We start from the raw sequence: 18,145 nt of genomic DNA on the forward strand, positions 1-18,145 counted from the left end.
TTTGTACTTATTCTTCAGGTAATTAATGTGGATCTGACTCATATTGAAAATAGAGTTGGTGACATCATTAAATCAGAAAAACATGTTCAACTAGTGTTGGGACAATTGATAGATGAGTAAGTACAATATTAAAGAGCACTTTGTTGTGTTTCTTTTTTTGTAAGTAAATTTATATTTAAAATTAGAACAATTGTGACCACTGCGGCATTTTGTTTAGAACTCTTCTAGAGCTAGTTCTCATCATAAGGATCATTGTACTTAAAAAAGTAAGTGCTTAATTGTGTGGAGTACTCGGAAATAATATTAACTTTTATTTTTTTCTATTATTTTAAAGCAACACAAAACACAATTTATTATTTTTCTTATATGACCTTAACTCTGAATGCAAAATTGTTCCAAAAATATTGATGAAAATGACTACAGAATTTTAATTGTTGAAAACAATTCCAGCATTTATTATTTGATTAATCTTAAACTTAATTACATTGACAAGAAGAAAATCATTTTCAGAATAAGTGACAATTGGTATTTACCTAAACTTACTATATTCATTATTTTTGTGGCATACCTTACTTCAACAGAAATTAAAAGATAGAGGAAAATCCTAATTCCTAATTGTTTTTTTCCCTTTTTTAAATTTTTTTTAAATATTAGGAACTATTTGGATCGGTTAGCAGAAGAGGTAAATGATAAATTACAAGAAAGTGGTCAGGTAACCATATCAGAACTATGTAAAACCTATGATCTTCCTGGAAACTTTCTGACACAGGTATTTTTTTTTTCTTAATAGTAAAATAAGTCTTTTCAGATCAATAACCAAAGCATTCTAATGGGAGGAAAAAAACCTAAACTTTCTTACCATTAATTGATTTTTTGCAAATATTTAACTACTGATGTTGTAGCAGTATATTTGGGGGGCACTTATACATTGATGGCTCTGGTGAGATTGTTTAAAAATGGTTATAATCTTCCTGTATCCAGAGACACCCTAAACTTAATAGACTTAAGTTCTTAAGTTTGCTTTGATGCAGTAGCAAGTATACCATAAGTACATAGGTTTATTTAATGCTTCTCATATCAGCTATAAGAAACTTTAACCAGATATCTACAGTTTTGATTGCATGGTCATATTTTAAGAAATAACTGATGAAGATTATAATTTAGAGGGGATATTACTGACCTCTTTTGGGGTAAAGGTCAAGGATGCTGCTAAACATCCTACAGTGCACAGAACATGCCCCCAACAAAGAATTTTCTTCCCCCAAATGTCAATAGTACCAACATCTCTTGATGTCACCTTTTTAGCTCCTCTAAACTGTCAATGTAAGGAATCTCTTATATCCTCTTAATTTTAGGTGCTTATGTGAATTCTCAAATCACATAGCTTGATTCATAATGTAAAACAAAGCTGCCCTGAAAATACAGGCTATTTCCTTGTTTGTTATTTCTTTTTTCTTAAAGTGGTTTGACATTTTAGAATTCAGAAGTCCAGTTGGTACAGTGGAAAGTGCATGGGCTCTGGAGTTAAACAGACCTTAATTTGAAGTCTATCTCTGCCACTGCATAGTAATTCAGTTAAGAAAATTTTGTGTTTCAAGTTACATTTTGTGTTTCAAGTTACATTTATGAAAATGGGAATAATTTTTCATTGCCTTCAGTGAGGTTATATACATAGGATACCTAGTGAAATGGCTCGCATAGTGGAAGTACTCAATAAATTATAGTTTTGTTTTGGGTTGCTGGAACAAATAAGGGGAAAGCCAAGTCTTTTTTAGGTATATATCACTTTAAGAAAATACAGTTTCCAAAAATTTACTAAACCATAATTGCATGAGATTAATTTACAATAAAACAAATCTACTTAGCTGTTTTAAGAGTGATTTCTCCTAATTGTATCAGAATTAACATTTAAGGCATAGATGTATTTTACAAAACATTTCAAGAGCCTGGGTTCCTGTAGGGAATATATATAATCAAGATTTACAAATATATGTAAATCAAAAAGGTTAAAAAATATTTTAAACATTTTTAAGTAAAAGTATCTGAACAGATACAAATGATTTCTTATAAAATTGTGTTAATGACACATTTTGAAAATATATATGGTTTCTTAATATTTTCCAGTTCTAATTTTTCTGTCACAGGCAGTATTCTAAAAGTTCATTAAGAAGTTGTTTGAAAACCTTTTTCTGTACCCTAACAATATCAGCCAGGCTGACTGGAGTAGATTTAACTTGTCCTGGGGTGTGAAATATTGTTTAGGCTTATTTCATATGTACTTGATCCTAGTCATAATGTACCTATGGACAAATACTCTCTTGAGATTACCAAGAAATCGGGTTGTCAGTGTAGATCTCTGGACACAGATAACCTGTTAATATTTGCATCATAGAAGATAACTTTTCAGGTCTTATGTATTCTTGGGCCACAGAATCTTGGAATAACATTTCTCTTTATTATTGTTGGAAGCTCGACATAGGGTCTTCTCTAAGACCCATGTATACGTTTTGGTTGTCTGTGTTTCATGCTGGCTGTGTCTGGGATATTGGTTAATCAGTCTCTTTTATTTTACCATAGAAATAGGCCTTATTAGCTGAGCCTTTTAACATATCAGCTATTTGACTCATTCACTTCTTGGCTTTGTCATAAGATTATGAAGTTTCCTAGATCCACAGTCTTCATTTTAGCTTATTATATATATACTTCATGCTTGCTGAAATTTCTCCATCATATGATTAATACAACCTCAGCATGCAGCATGACTTTAGTAAGACTGTACAAATGTAAATGTGCAACTTTGTTCTTTCAAATTAATGCAAATTTTTATTCATCTTTACCCTTAGGCACTAACTCAGCGACTAGGTAAAATTATTAATGGACACATTGATCTTGATAACAGAGGAGTAATATATACTGAAGCTTTTGTAGCTAGACATAAAGCACGCATCCGTGGGCTGTTCAGTGCTATTACCCGGTAAGCATCTTTTAAAGTATGTGTATTTTTACATTTCTTTAATCATGGTTTGCTTTTTTTTTCTTAATGCAAAATCTCATTCAAGACCCTAGTTTATAAAACAAATAGAAGAAGAGCTTCTGTGAAATAGGAATAGGGATTCCAGGCCTTAGAATGTAGTTGCACTCTCTCCAACCCCATCTCCTCTCCTTCCCTACCACCCTAGGACCTAGATGCCCTTCTGCAGAGCACATACAGTGTCATATGCAGTGTCACCCTGGGATCCTGAAAAAAGCATAGAGTTTAAGGTCAGAAGTCCTCGGGTAGCTCTATCAGGTAGTAACCATGTGACCTTGAGCAGATAAGTAAGTCACTTAACTTCTTTGAGACTCAGATAGGGCTGGATGACTTTAGAGCTCTTTTAGTTAAATAACATTCTAGAATTCTAATGAAAAAATGTTACTTGAAAATCACTTTAACTTTTCTAAAATAAGAATTTTTGAGATGTTTGGGGCCTGTGTGACAAACTCCAGTGTGGAATTAAGAAAACCTACATTCTCAGTTATCTCCTGTCTCCTATGTCATTAAGCTTATCTCTGTGATTTTTGGATCCCACCCATGTTAAAATATGTCCAGATTTCTCCCATTTTAAAACAATCAAATCTCTTTCAACCCCATATTCTACTCCCTCTACCACCTTGTTTATTCCTTTCATTAAAGTGAACCTTCTTAAATTGATGCCTACAGTTACTGTCTCAGTTTTCTTACCTTCTGTCACTTGTTAACTCACCCATCTGGCTTCTACCACTTAACATAGCAGTGATCTCAGTGTCATTAAATCTAATGGGTATTTTCTGTCCTTGTTTTACTTGACTTTGCAGCAGTATTTAACTACTGTTGCATCTTCCTTCTTGAAATGTTCTCATCCCTTTTTTTTTTTAATACCACACTTTTTTACTGGTTTCTTCTTAACCTCTCTTGGCTGTACCTTATAAGTCACCTTTTCTGTCTCTTTCTCCTTTCCCTAGCCTTTTAAGTTTTGTTTTAGGCCATTGTCTCAGTCCTGCCCTGTCTTCCTAGGTGCTTTTACCTTTCTTTTAAATTTCACACTCATACTACATGTACAGCATCTTTATTGAAATGTTTTACAAGTGCCTCAAATTCAACATATTTAAAATAACTCACTACCTCTGAGCTGTTCCACTCCACCCCCATTTTGAATTAATTCTTCCACGTCCACTTCTGTTACCAGTATAAGTCATCATCAGGGTGGTTTTGCCAGAAAACTGGGAGTCATCCTTTATACCATCCTTTCTCTTACACCCCTTTCCATATACAGCATCTTTTGAATTCTTTGTTCTAAATATTTATGTAATCTTTGCTTCTCTGACATCACCATTCTCACCACTTCAGTCTGTTTTTTACCTGGACTGTTTTAGTAGCTGTCTAACAACTCTCCCTTCTTCTACTCTTGCTACCTTTCAAGACATTATTTACGTGGCAGCCATGGTGATTGGAACAAAAGACTAGAAGCTTAAAAGGAGAGCTTGCAACTTAATGCAACAGTTTTCTCCTTTCTTTCTTTTTTTTTTTTAATCTAACACCTACAGAGAAAAGTTGTAAGAGAACCTTTTTTTTTCTGTCCCATTTGAGAGAAAGTGACTGACATGATGTCTCATAACCACAAATACTTTAAAAAAAAAGTATTTCCTACAAACAAGGACAATGTCCTGTAGAACTATAATACTACCTTGAATCCCATTTGTGTTTTACTAGTTTTTCCAATAATAGTCTTTATTGAGAAAGGATCCAGGTCAAAATCACTTGTTGCCTTTAATTATCATTTCTCCTTAGTCACCTTCAATCTGGAACACTTAACCTGGTTTTTCCTTGACTTCCATGACCTTGACACTTTTGAAGATTACAGGCCAGTTATTTTGTAGAATATTCAGTTTTTCTTTTCTGCTGTTTTTGCATGCTGGTATTCAGGTTATGCATCTTTGGCAGGAATATCACAGAAGTGATTATGTGTTCTTGTCATTGAACCCTGTCAGGCAGCATACAATTTATATTTTTCCAGTTTCCGATGAAGTGCATTGTGACTTCATTAATAAGGAAATATATGATAGGCTTTTTATAAAGCTGCTTGTTTTCTCTTTTGTGTGTGTGTATTTTAGGGCCACACCTGCGGCTTGGAAGTTCCCAGGTTAGGGGTTACATCGGAACTGCAGCTGCCAGCCTATGCTACAGCTACTGCAACTCCAGATCCTTAACCCACTTAGCAAGGTCAGGGAATCAAACCCGCAACCTCATGGATCCTAGTTGGGTTCTTTAACCACTGAACCACAAAGGGAACTCTTGTTTTCTCTTTATTTTTAAGTATTTGTGGGAGGGCAGTTTGAGATGATGTGAGTTTTTCGTAAAATTTTCAATGTATTCATTTATTAAATCACTATGGACTTAGGGTTTCCAATAATTGTCATTGGATATAATTTATTTTTATCATTACTTAGATTTTCAAATTGGCTCTGATTTAGCTAGTGGCAGGACCTTTAGGCTGGCTTCTGTGTCCTTTTGACAGATCCCCATCATTCTTGCAAAACTTTTTTCTGGCACAACAAGAAGTTCTGGCCTCAGTTCATACTTTCCCTGGACCAACCTTGGAACCAGCCATTTCTCCTAGAAGCCCTGGTTCCTTTTACTAGAGTGTAGTATTTAGAAACCAGGATCTAGACACTAAATTGCTTATTGCTTTAGATCTTTCCTGCTCCCAAGCTCTCTCAGCAAATAGATAAGGGATACACATATACACATTAATACACCACCCTCTGTGTCTGTATTTCTTTATCTTTATCTTTGTGTATCAGAAACCATGAGTTAACACTGATACCTCCAGTTCTCTTTCAACACCATACATTTTTTCTTTTTCCATAACTCTTATCTCTGACCATGAGAAACCTAGCTCCTATTATCTTTAATGTAGTTACTTTTTTGAATAATTCCCTTTTTTGTCACTGATCTCCCATTGTTGCTATAGCTCTCTTCCCTATGTGGATGCCCTCTTTACTCCACATAGGCTCTAACAGATTATAGAGATCACCCTCCTAACACAAGAAATGGATGACAGTAGTTTTTTTTCCGTGAAAGGAAATGAGCAGCTGAATGGTGAAAATGAAGGGGGACTCAGTTTTGTAACTTCTTATACTCTTTACATTTATTTATTACTTAGTCAAAAAGAAAAACGAAAAATATTTTTTCCTGTTAACAAATATTTATCCTTTTTCTGACTAATTATTAGTGGTGAGTGTAGTTATCAGTTTCAACAAATAATATTTTTCTGACTCAAAGTAGCCCTGAGTTTCTCAGAACGAACTTTTTGGGTGATAGAAAAGTTTTAAAACTGGATTGTAGTGTTCATCACTCAACTCTATAAAGGTATTAAGATAATTGGATTGTATATTTAGGATCGAGTAGATTTATATATAAATTATGTATATCTCATTAAAGTTTTTTTTTTTTTTTAAGAAATGTATACAGTTATCACAGAAAATACTAATAAGGAGTTCCTGTTGTGTCTCAGTGGGTTAAGAACCCAACTAGTATCCATAAGGATGTGGGTTCAGTCCCTGGGCTCATACAGTGGGTTAAGGATCCTGCATTGCCTCAATCTACAACGTGGGTCACATAAGCGGCTCAGATCCTGTGTTGCTGTGGCTGTGATATAGGCTGGCAGCTTCAGCTCCAATTTGACCCCTAGCTTAGGAACTTGCACGTGCCACAGGTGCAGCAAAAAAAAAAAAAAAGGAAGGAAAGAAAATACTAAAAAGCAAAAGATATTTAAATTGGATCTCTTCCAGTCATGCACCTTAACTGGAATACATCATTCCATATTCCTTTCAATACGTGTGTGATCTCTTTTTTCTTTAAAAATAGAATCCAATAACATTCACTGACTTCCCAGGTGGGAAAAGAGCCTTCCAGACAGAACTAAGAGAATGAAGAAAAATAAACATGCAATAAAGGGCAAGACAGATAGTTAAGAATCATTAAATTTGAGGTGAAATTTTGGTGGGAAAATAAATTGATCCCAGATTGGGAAGACCTGTCAGTTACCTAGTATCTCAGTAGCATAATTCTGATTAAAGATGTAAAATTTGGTACAATTTTTTTTTCTTTATAGATTTACAGTATTGGTTTCTGGTGTACAACGAGTGATTATTATACATATTATGTATATATATTTCTTTCTTGTTCTTTCCCATTATGGTTTATTTATTAAATACAGTTCCCTAGGCGATAACAGTACGACTTTGTTGTTTATATATGGTACTTTGTATCTGCCAATCCCAAACTCTTAGTTTACACCTTGCCACCCCATTTGCTCTAAGTTTGTGTTCTATGTGAGTCTATTTCTATTTTGTAAATAAGTTCATTTGTATCATATTCTAGAGTCCCACATATAAGTGATTTCATATGGTATTTGACTTTCTCTGACTTAGCTTCACTTGATATGATAATCTCCAGGTCCATCCATGTTGCTGCACTATTTCATTCTTTTTAATGGCTGAGTAGTATTCCATTGTATACCACCACATCTTCTGTATCCATTCATCGGTTGATGGACATTTAGATTGTTTCCATGTCTTGACTGTTGTAAACAGTGCTCTTTCCAAATTAGAGTTTTCTCAGGACCTATGCCCAGCAGTGGGATTGCTGGATCATATGGCAACTATTTTTAGTTTTCTGAGGCACCTCCATGCTGTTTTCCATAGTGGTTGTACCAATTTACATTTCCATCATCAGTGTAAGAAGGTTCCCATTTCTAAACACCCTCTGTAACATTTATTGTTTACAGATTTTTAATAATGGCCATTCTGACTGGTATGTGATGATACTTCATTATAGTTTTGATTTGCATTTCTGCAATAATTAGTGCTGTAGAGGACTTTTTAATGCACCTTTAATGGCCCTGTTTAGGTCTTCTGCCCATTTTTTTGTTGGTTGTTTATTTTTTTGTTATTGAGTTGTATGAGCTCTTTATGTATTTTGAAGATTAATCCCTTGTTGGTCACTTTGTTTGCAAATAATTTCTCCCATTCTGTGGGGTTTTTTCTTTTGTTTATGGATCCTTTGCTGTACAAAAGATTGTGAGTTTGATTAGGTCACATTGCTTTTATTTCTGTTACCTTGGGAGACTGACCTAAGAAAACACTGATAAAATTTATGTCAGAAAATGTTTTGCCTATGTTTCTTCTAGGAGTTTAATGGTGCCATGTCTTATATTTGTGTCTTTAAGGAATTTTAAGTTAATTTTTTTATGTAGTGTGTGAGAGTCCTAACTTCCTTGATTTACATGGGGCTGTCCAACTTTCCCTGTACCACATGTTGAAGAGACTATCTTTTTCCCATTTATATTCTTACCTTCTCTGTCAAAATTTAAGTGACAGTAGGTGTCTGGGTATATTTCTGGGTTCTCTATTCTGTTCCATTGATCCATGTTTGTTTTTGTGCCAGTACCACTCAGTTTTGATTACGGTAGCTTTGTAGTATTGTCTGAAGTCTGGGACAGTTATGCCTCCAGCATTGTTCTTTTTCCTCAGGATTGCCTTGGCAATTCTGAGTCTTTCATGGTTCTATATAATTTTTTTGGATTATTTGTTCTAGTTCTGTGAAAAATGTCATGGGTAATTTGATAGGGCTCACATTAAATCTGTAAGTTTTTTGTTTGTTTTTTTGTTTGTTTGTTTGTTTTAGGGCCGCACCCACAGCATATGGAAGTTCCAGACTAGGGGTTGAATCAGAGCTGCAGCTGCTGGCCTATGCCACAGCCACAGACACTCAGTATCTGAGCTGCATCTGCAACCTATACCACAGCCCATCACAACGCCAGATCCTCAACCCACTGAGCAAGGACAGGATTGAACCCACATTCTCATGCATACTAGTCACGATGGAAACTTATAAATCTGTGAGTTGTTTTGGGTAGTATGGCTGTTTTAATAATATTAATTCTTCCATTCCAGGAGCATGGGACATCTATCCTTTTCTTTGAATTATCTTCAATTTCCTTTATTCAGTGTTTTATTATTTTTGGCATATGAGTCTTTTACCTCTTTGGTCAAGTTTATTCATAAGTGTTTTTTCTTAGAATGAAGCTACCATCTCCCTGGGAGTGATCCTTCCTCATCATTCCTTTGGAAGATTTTGAGAGGAATCAATATTAGTTGTTGTTTTTTTTCTTTTTTAAAGTTTTATTCAAGTAGAGTTGCTTTCCAGTGTTTCAATAATTTCTGCTATACAGTAGAGTGACTCAGTTGTATATGTACACACATCCATTCTCTTTCAAAGTCTTTGCCACATAGATTATCATAGAATATTTGGGTAGAGTTCCCTGTGCTATTCAGCAGGTCCCTTTGGTCAATCAGTCCATATACCTCAGTGTGCATATGCTAATCTCCAACCCCCAGATCACCCATCCCCTGCCCCTACCTCTTCCCTTTGGTAACCATAAGTTTTTTGGGCGTTTTGTTTGCTTTTTAGGGCCACTCCTGTGGCATATGGAAGTTCAGGCTAGGGATCAAATTAGAGCTAGAGCTGCCAGCCTCTGCCACAGCCACAGCAATGTGGGTTCTGAGCCACGTCTGTGGTCTACACCACAGCTTACAGCAACACTGGATCCTTAACCCACTGAGCAAGACCAGGAATTGAACTTGCATCCTCGTGGATACTAGTCGGATTTATAACCTGCTGAGCCACTATTGGAACTCCCCCATGAGTTTGTTTTCAAAGTCTTTGAGTCTGTTTCTGTTCTGTAGATAAGTTCATTTGTATCCTTTTTTTATATTCTACATGGAAGTGATATCCTGTGATGTTTATCTTTCACTGTATAACCAACATGGCTTAGTGTGATAATCTCTAGATCTACCCATGTTGATGCAAATGGCATTATTTCATTCTTTTTTGTGGCTGAGTAATATACTGCCATATTCTTCCAGTATGTTCTTTGTGTGTTTGATAAAAATACCATGATATTCTTCCAGATCTTTGTATATTTGGTAAAATTTCCCATTGAAGCCACATAGTCCTGGACTTTTGTTTGCACTGAGTTTTTTAAATTATAGATTCTATTTCATATCAATTGATTGGTCTGTTCAAGTTTTCTACCTCTTTATTCAGTTTTGGTAGGCTTTTATGTTTCTAGAAACTTGTCTGTTCTTGGTTGTTGAATTTATTGGCACATAATTGTTTCTGGTATTCTCTTACGGTTTTTGTATTTGTGCAATATCAATTGTTATTTCTCATCTTTCATTTTTTTTAATTTTATTGGAATATGGTTGACTTACAATGCTGTGTCAATTTCAGGCATACAGCAAGTAAATAAGTTATAGATACACATATGTCCATTTCTTTTCAGATTCTTTTCCCACATAGGTTATTGCACAGTATTATATACTTTTTCCTATACTATACAGGTCCTTGTTAGCTGTCTGTTTTGTATATGTTCTTGGGTATATATATAGGTCCCAAACCCCTAATTTATCCCTTGTCTCTCCCCCAGTTTCCCCTTTGGTAGCCCTAAGTTTGGTTTCAAAATCTTTGTGTCCGTTCTCTGTTTTGTAAATTCTATTATAACATCTTTATAAGATTCCACGTATTAGTGATCTCATAGGACATTTGTCTTTCTCTGACTTACTTCACCTAGTATGGTAATCTTTAGGTGTATGCATGTTGCTGCAAATGGCATTATTTCATGCTTTTTTCATGGCTAAGTATTCCATTGTATATGTATACCACGTTTTTTTTATCCATTCCTTTGGCGATGGGAATTTAGATTGCTCCTGTGTCTTGGCAGTTGTAAATAGTGTTGTAGTGAACATTGGGGTACATTTATCTTTTTGAGTTGTGCTTTTCTCAGAATATATGCCCAGAAGTGGTATTGCTGGATCATATGGCATTTCTATTTTTAATTTTTCAAGGAATCTCCATACTGTTCCCTACAGTGATTGCACCAGCTTATGTTCCCACCAACAGTGCAGGTGGTTTCCCTTTTTTCTCATTCTTTGGGTTGTCTTTTCATTTTGTCAGTGGCTTCCTTTGCTATGCAAAAGCTTTTAAGTTTAATTATGTCCCATTTGTTTATTTTTGTTTTTATTGTCATTTACTCTAGGAGATGGATCAGAAACAATATTTCTGTGATTCATGTCAAAGAATGTTTTGCTAGTTTTTCTATAGGAATTTTATAGTATCTGATCTAGCATTTTAGGTCTTCCATTTTGATTTTATTTTTGTGCATGGCGTTAGCATTCTAATTTCATTCTTTTACATGTAGCTGTCTAATTTTCCCAACACCACTTAATGAAGAGACTGTTTTTCCTCCATTGTATATTCTTGCCTCCTTTATCACAGATTAATTGACTTTATGTGCATGAGTTTATTTCAGGGCTTTTTATTCCTATTTCACTGATTTTTGTGCCAGTAGCATACTATTTTGATGACTATAGCTTTATAGTTAGTTTGAAGTCAGGGAGCTTGATTCCTCCAGCTCCATTTTTCTTTCTCAAGATTGCTTTGGCTATTCATGGTCTTTTCTGTTATCATTCAAATTGTAAAATTTTTTCCTCTAGTTCTGTGGAAAATGCCTTTGGTAATTTCATAGGGATTGCACTGAATCCATAGATTGCCTTGGGTAGTGCAGCCATTGCGATAATATTGATTCTTCCAATCCAAGAGCATATAGTACAGCTTTCCATCTGTTTGTGTCATCTTTGATTTCTTTTCATCAGCATCTTATAGTTTTCAGGGTACAGAACTGAGTCAGTTCTCTCCCTGAGTCTGATCCCCAGAGCCCAAGTTTTAGTTCCCAACCCCTGTTGGCACCAACAGATGGTTGTCTTGGGCTGGGAAGGGCAGGGTGGTAGCACTGGCTACTTGTGCGGGACTGACTCCATTTTAATTACTTCAAACCAATTGCTATGTTCTCCTTCTCCAAGATTCTGAACTTCCACCTATGTCCCAGCTGATTTCACCACTGTGTGTAGGGGGGTTCTTCCCAGTGTAAAGGAACTTTTCTCCTTTCCCAGCTCCTTCCTGGGGGTGCAGGTCCCATCCCCCTTCCTTTCTTATTTTTTTTTCCTCTTTAGCTTTTTTCTTCTTTCTTTTATCCTCCCCAGTTATGTGACAATTTGCTTTCTCTATCAGAATTCTGAAGTCTTTTGCCAGTGTTCAGCAAATTTTCTGTGTGAAACATTCACATATAGATGTATTTTTTATATATTTGGGGGAATAGATGAGCTTCATGTCCCACTACTATACCACCTTCTCCTCCTTTCTCTTTCATTTCTTTAAGAAAAAAAAATTTTATTAATGTTTACTTGATTTACAATGTTGTGCTACTTTCTGCTGTAGAGAAAGTGAGCAGTCATACATACATGTGTATGTATGTATGTGTGTGTATCTTCTTTATATTATCTTCCTCAAGGTTTTTTCCAAGAGACTGGATATAGTTCCCTGTGCTATACAGTGGCACCTATTGTCTATCCATTCTAAATACCATAATTTGCATCTATTAATCCCAAATTCCCAATTCATCCCACTCTCTCTGCCCTACCCCTTGACGACCACAGGTTCATTTTCCAGGTCCATGAGTCTCTGTTTTGTAGATAGGTTCATTTGGATTCAGTCATATTTTGGATTCCACTTGTAAGTGATATGGTATTTGTCTTTTCCTTTCTGATTTACTTCACTTAGTATGATCATTTCTAGTTGCATCCATGTTGATGCAAATAGCATTATTTCACTCCTTTTTTATGGCTGAGTAGTATTGGATTGTATATATGTACTGCATCTTTTTAATTTATTCATCTGTCAATGGATATTTTAATTGCTTCTATGGCTTGGCTATTGTGATTAGTGCTGCTATGAATACATGGGTATATATGTATTTTATTGAATTGTAGTTTTGTCTGGATATATGCCCAGGAGGGGGATTGCTGGATCACATGGTAGTTCTGCTTTTAATTTTCTGAGGAAGCTCCATACTGATTTCTATAGTGGTTGTAACAATTCACCTTCACCACCAGTGTAGGAGGGGTCCCCTTTTCTCCATACCCTTTCCAGCATTCGTTATTCATAGACTTCTTAAAGGTGGCCATTCTGACCAGTGTGAGGTGGTACCTCATTGTAGTTTTGATTTGGATTTCTCTAGTAATTAGTGATGTTGAGCATCTTTTCATGTGTCTGCTGGTCATCCTTGTCTTCTGTGGAGAGAAATGTCTGTTTAGGTCTTCTGCCCATTTTTGATTGGGTTGTTTGTTGTTTTGTTTTTTGTTTGTTATGTTTTGTTCTTGAGTTTTATGAGGTGTTTGTATGTTTTAGAGATTAAGCCCTTGTCATTGCCTTGTTTGCAACTATATTCTCCTATAGGTTGTCTTTTTGTTTCTGATTTTTTTTTTTTTATGGTTTCCTTTGCTATGTAAAAACTTGTAAGTTCAATTAGGTCCCATTTATTTATTTTTGTTATTATTTCTATTTCCTTGTGAGACTAACATAAGACAACATTTGTATGGTTTATGTCAGAGAATGTTTTGCCTGTATTCTCTTCTAGGAGTTTGATGGTGTCATGTCTTACATTTAAGTCTTTAAGCCATTTTAAGTTTGTGTGCATGGTGTGAAGGTGTGTTCTAGTTTTGTTGATTTACATACATCTGTCCAGTTTTCTCAGCACCACTTGCTGAAGAAACTTTTTCCCATTTTATATTCTTGTCTCCTTTGTTGAAGATTAATTGACAGTAGGTATCTGGCTTTATTTTTGGGCTCTCTATTCTGTTCCCTTGGTCTGTATGTCTGTTTCTGTACCAGTACAACACTGTCTTGATGACTGTAGCTTTGTAATATTGTTTGAAGTCTGGGTGAGTTATGCCTACTGCTTTGGTTTGGTTTGGTTTGGTTATTCCTCAAGATTGCTTTGGCAATTCTAGGTCTTTTATGGTTCCATGTAAGTTTTTGGAGTATTTGTTCTAGTTCTATGAAAAATTTCATGGGTAATTTGATAGTGGTCACATTAAATCTGTAGATTACTTTGGGTTGTATGGCCATTTTAACAATATTTATTTTTTCCAATCCAAGAGCATAGTATATTGTTTCATTTCTTTGAATCCTCTTTAATTTCCTTGATTAATGTTTTATAGTTTACAGCATATAAGTCTTTCACCTCCTTAGGTTTATTCCTAGGTATTTAATTTTGGGGGGTGTGATTTTAAAAGATATTTTTTTATATTCCATTTCTAATATTTCACTGTTAATATACAGAAATTCAACTAATTTCTGAATGTTAATCTTGTATCTCCTACTTCGCTGAATTTTCTGTCACTTCCACTTGCATGAAATATCTTTTTCCATCCCCTAACCCTCAGTATATGTGTGTTCTTTGCCCTAAAATGGGTCTCTTGTAGGCATCATATTGTGGGCTCTTGTTTTATTATCCCGTCTGCCACTGTTTCTTTTGATTGGAGCATTTAATCCATTGACATTTAAAGTAATTATTAATGTATATTTATTGCCAGTTTAAACCTTGTTTTGCAGTTGATTTTGTCGTCTTTGTTCCTCTCTCTCTTTCTCTGTCTTTTCCTTTTGTGGTTTGATGGTTTGCTTTGATATTATGCTTAAGTTCTCCTCTTTTTGTTTTTTGTGAATCTGTTGTTTTTGATTTCTGGTTGCCTTGTTTTTTTGTTTGTTTTGTCTTGCTGTTTTTTGTTTTTTAGGGCTGCACCTGCAGCATATGGAAGTTTCCAGTCTAGGGGTCAATTGGAGCTGCAGCTGCCAGTCTGTGCCACAGCCACAGCAATGAGGATTACAGCTCACAGCAGTACCAGATCCTAATCCACTGAGTGAGGCCAGGTGTTGAACCTGCGTCCTCATGGATACTAGTCGGGTGGGTACCTCACTGAGCCTCAATGGGAACTCCCAAGGTTAACCTGTTTTTTAAGTGTGTTAACCCATTACTAACTAGTTCATTTAGACTGGTAGTCATACAAGCTCAAACACATTATTTAAAAAAAGTAAAACCTAAATTTTCTTACTCCCTTCATGTTTTATTATTTTGATGTCCTCTTTTACATTTTCATGCTTATCCTTTTTTATTCATTGTGGTTTTCTTTGCTTTTCACAAAATCTTTTTGATTTTTTTAAAAAATCTCTAGTGGTTTATTTGATTTACTTTCCTATTGTGATTTTTCTCTTATAAATTTTTCTTTTCTAATTTAGAGGCAACCTTTTAATATTTCCATTAGGATAGGTTTAGTATTGTTGTTTCTTTAAGTTTTGGTTTGTCTGAGAAATTCCTTATATTCTGTTCTATTCTACATGATAATCCTGCTGGTAGAGTATTCCAGATTGCAGGTTTTTCCCTTTCAGCCCTTTGAATATATCTTGCCATTCCTCTGACCTGCACTGTTTCTATAATCAGCTGATATCGTTATGAGAGTTTTCTTGTAACTAACACTTTGTTTTTCTTTTGCTGCCTTTAAAATCCTCTCTTTAACTCTTTCCATTTTAATTATAATACGTCTTGGTGTAGTTTTGTTTGAGTTCATCTTGTTTGGGATCCTCTGTGCTTCCTGTATGTGGATATCTGTTTCCTTCTTTAGATTTGGTGAATTTTCAGCCCTAATTTATCCAAATACATTTTCAGTCCCCTTTTCTCTTCTCCTTCTGATATTCCTATATGTGTAGATTGGCACTTTATATTATCACATAGATCTCATATTACTTTCATTTTTTTTTCGTTTGGCTTTCTATCTGCTGTCCTGATTGGGCGATTTCCATTCAATCTTTCAAGTCACTTAGTGGTTCCTCTACGTCATTCATTCTGCTATTCATTGCCTTTAGCCCACCTTCATCTTGGCTCCCCCTTATAGTTTCTAGTTCCTTTGTAAAGTAATCTGAATTAATGTTGATATGTGCTCTTAATTCTTCAGTATTTTCATTAGTTTCTCTTTGAGCTCAGGATCTGGTAGACTAGAGAGGTCTGTTTCATTGTTCTTTCAGGGGATTTTTTTTTTGTTGTTGTTGTTGTTCTTTTAATTGTGAACGGTTCCTCTCCTTCCTTTTACTCTATTTCTCAGACTCTGGATTTAGGAGAAAAACTTATCTAGTGTAGTCTTGAAGGGCTTTTTTTATGTGGGAGCATCCCTGTATAGCCTATGTGAGTCTGATATCTTTGGTATGAGGGCTCTTTTTAATATGAATATATGCCATGACTTTCTTCCAAGAGTGCTGGCTCTTATCCCCTTTTTAGGGGTATGATGGGTGTTGAGTGAAGCTTCATCTTTGCTCTGTGGTTGTACTAGCCCAGTTGAGGGGTAGGATATGCTCCCCATTGTTGTGGTAGAAGCCCCCAGATTCGTTTTTGAGCTCCATGTGAGTTTGGTGGGATGCAGTGCTTCTTCTGGCAGAGGATCCACTCAGTATTCCTCCACAGGAGCTGTCCACTGGGGAGTGTACTCAGTACCGTCACCTGTCACCCATATGTGGGCTTACAAAGTATATTGTTATTGGCACTGCCCCTGGCCCTGCCTCAACTATAGGAATGCAGACTGTTGGCCTTGGTGACCCTCAGGTGCTTTGTTCACAAAGCCACTAGTGCAGATCCATCAGTGTAGATCCACTTAAGTCAGACACCAGGACTGCTGTAGTTACACACCTGGACCTGCCTTGGGATCTGTGGAATAAGCTTAGAGCCCAGCCCTGCTTCAATGGGCATGCACCTGTAAAGCCCATAGCTGCTAATAGCAGACTTGCCCCAGCTGCAGGAACACCAGTAATCTGCTCGGATGTCTCACAGGTGCAAAGCTTTAAAGTTAGCAAATCTGTAGCTCTGTCAGCCACTGGACATGGCTCAGATTTCAGCTCTGCCTCTGAGGTCTTGGGGCTCCTAGGGTTCAGTTCAGATTTCAGCACTACCTCCCATGTAGAAAACCTACTGGTGCTTGCATGTTCTCAGGGCCTGAAGAGATAGAACCATGCCTGCTTTAAGCACACAGAGAATAAGGCTGCTCTGGTGGGATCCCTGCCATCCCTTTGTTCACAAGTTAGCAATGGGGCTTTGTAGAAGACCTGGTCTCAGTCCTGCATATACCCCGGCTTGCAGCCAGGAGCACACTCTAGCACCCTCAGGCTGTCTCTGCACAGCCAACCCTAGTCCTGTCCCCAAGTCTGTCCACTGAAGCCTGAGTTTAAGCACCCAGCCAGTGTGTGCACTAGCAGATGTGCTTCTCAGGCTGTGGAGTGCAGATAGATGGTCAGGACTCTCTGTTATGCCTGCCTCAAGTTGGTTGCCATACTCTCCTCTGAGCCCCTGAAGCTCCCTTTCTATCCTGGATGTTTTCCAGCTAGTGAAGGGGGCAGGGTGAAGGAACATTTCCTCTTTCAGAGCTCTCTCTCAGGAGCACAGGTCCTGTCCCAATTTCTTCCTTTCTTTTTCTTTCTTGTCCTATCCAGTTACATGTTGATGTTTCTTACAATTTTGATTGTATGAGATCTGCCTACATTCAGTAGGTAGTCCATGGGAATTGTTCCACATGTAGATGTGTTTTTGATGTATTTGTGGAAAGAGGTGAGTTCCATGTCCTTGGGTTCTGCCTTCTTGATCTCTGGTGCAATTTTTGCCTTCACTTTTTTCTTCTAAATTAATTTGTGTCTTTCATTAACTAATCATCTTAGTTTGGTTTTTTTAAGTCGTAAATATGTATTATTCTATAACAGATAAAGGGTTTTGTTTTGTTTCTTTTTCATAAAGGCCTACACCAGTGAATTCTTTGATTTCAAAATATGGATTTCAGGAACAACTTCTTTACTGTGAGTTTGGTTTAAATTATACATCAGTTAATTCGCTGTTGAATAGAGTTATTATAAAACTTAACCAATTTTAATGTTTTTATCTAACATTAAAACTTATATAACTTAAGTATTTCTGGTTGAGTATTTCTGTATACCAGTTGTCATGTATGTGTCTTACCTGATGTACCCAACCAAATATTAATGTTGGGTACTGCAAAAAGAGTGGAATTAAAAGCAAATTATGTGTGTGTATAAAGATATACTTTTGTCTTATAGATAGAGACTTAAAATTTTAGAATTAAGAATGATTTTCATTTTGTTTCTTACAGATTTTTACTACATTTTCTTATCAAAGTA

The 18,145-nt window shown here is 36.0% G+C and overlaps 1 protein-coding gene across 1 annotated transcript in view; it reads left to right on the top strand.

The window, feature by feature from the left end:
• Window positions 1-18,145, top strand: part of UFL1 (UFM1 specific ligase 1) — a 60,343-nt gene that overhangs the window by 4,725 nt on the left and 37,473 nt on the right. Inside the window, 4 exon segments of the mRNA NM_001243440.1 lie at window positions 19-116; window positions 655-769; window positions 2,844-2,974; window positions 17,748-17,806. Of these exon segments, the coding sequence (NP_001230369.1) occupies window positions 19-116; window positions 655-769; window positions 2,844-2,974; window positions 17,748-17,806 (403 nt within the window).

Source organism: Sus scrofa, chromosome 1, assembly GCF_000003025.6.
Source record: "Sus scrofa isolate TJ Tabasco breed Duroc chromosome 1, Sscrofa11.1, whole genome shotgun sequence".
Classification (NCBI taxonomy): Eukaryota; Metazoa; Chordata; class Mammalia; order Artiodactyla; family Suidae; genus Sus; species Sus scrofa.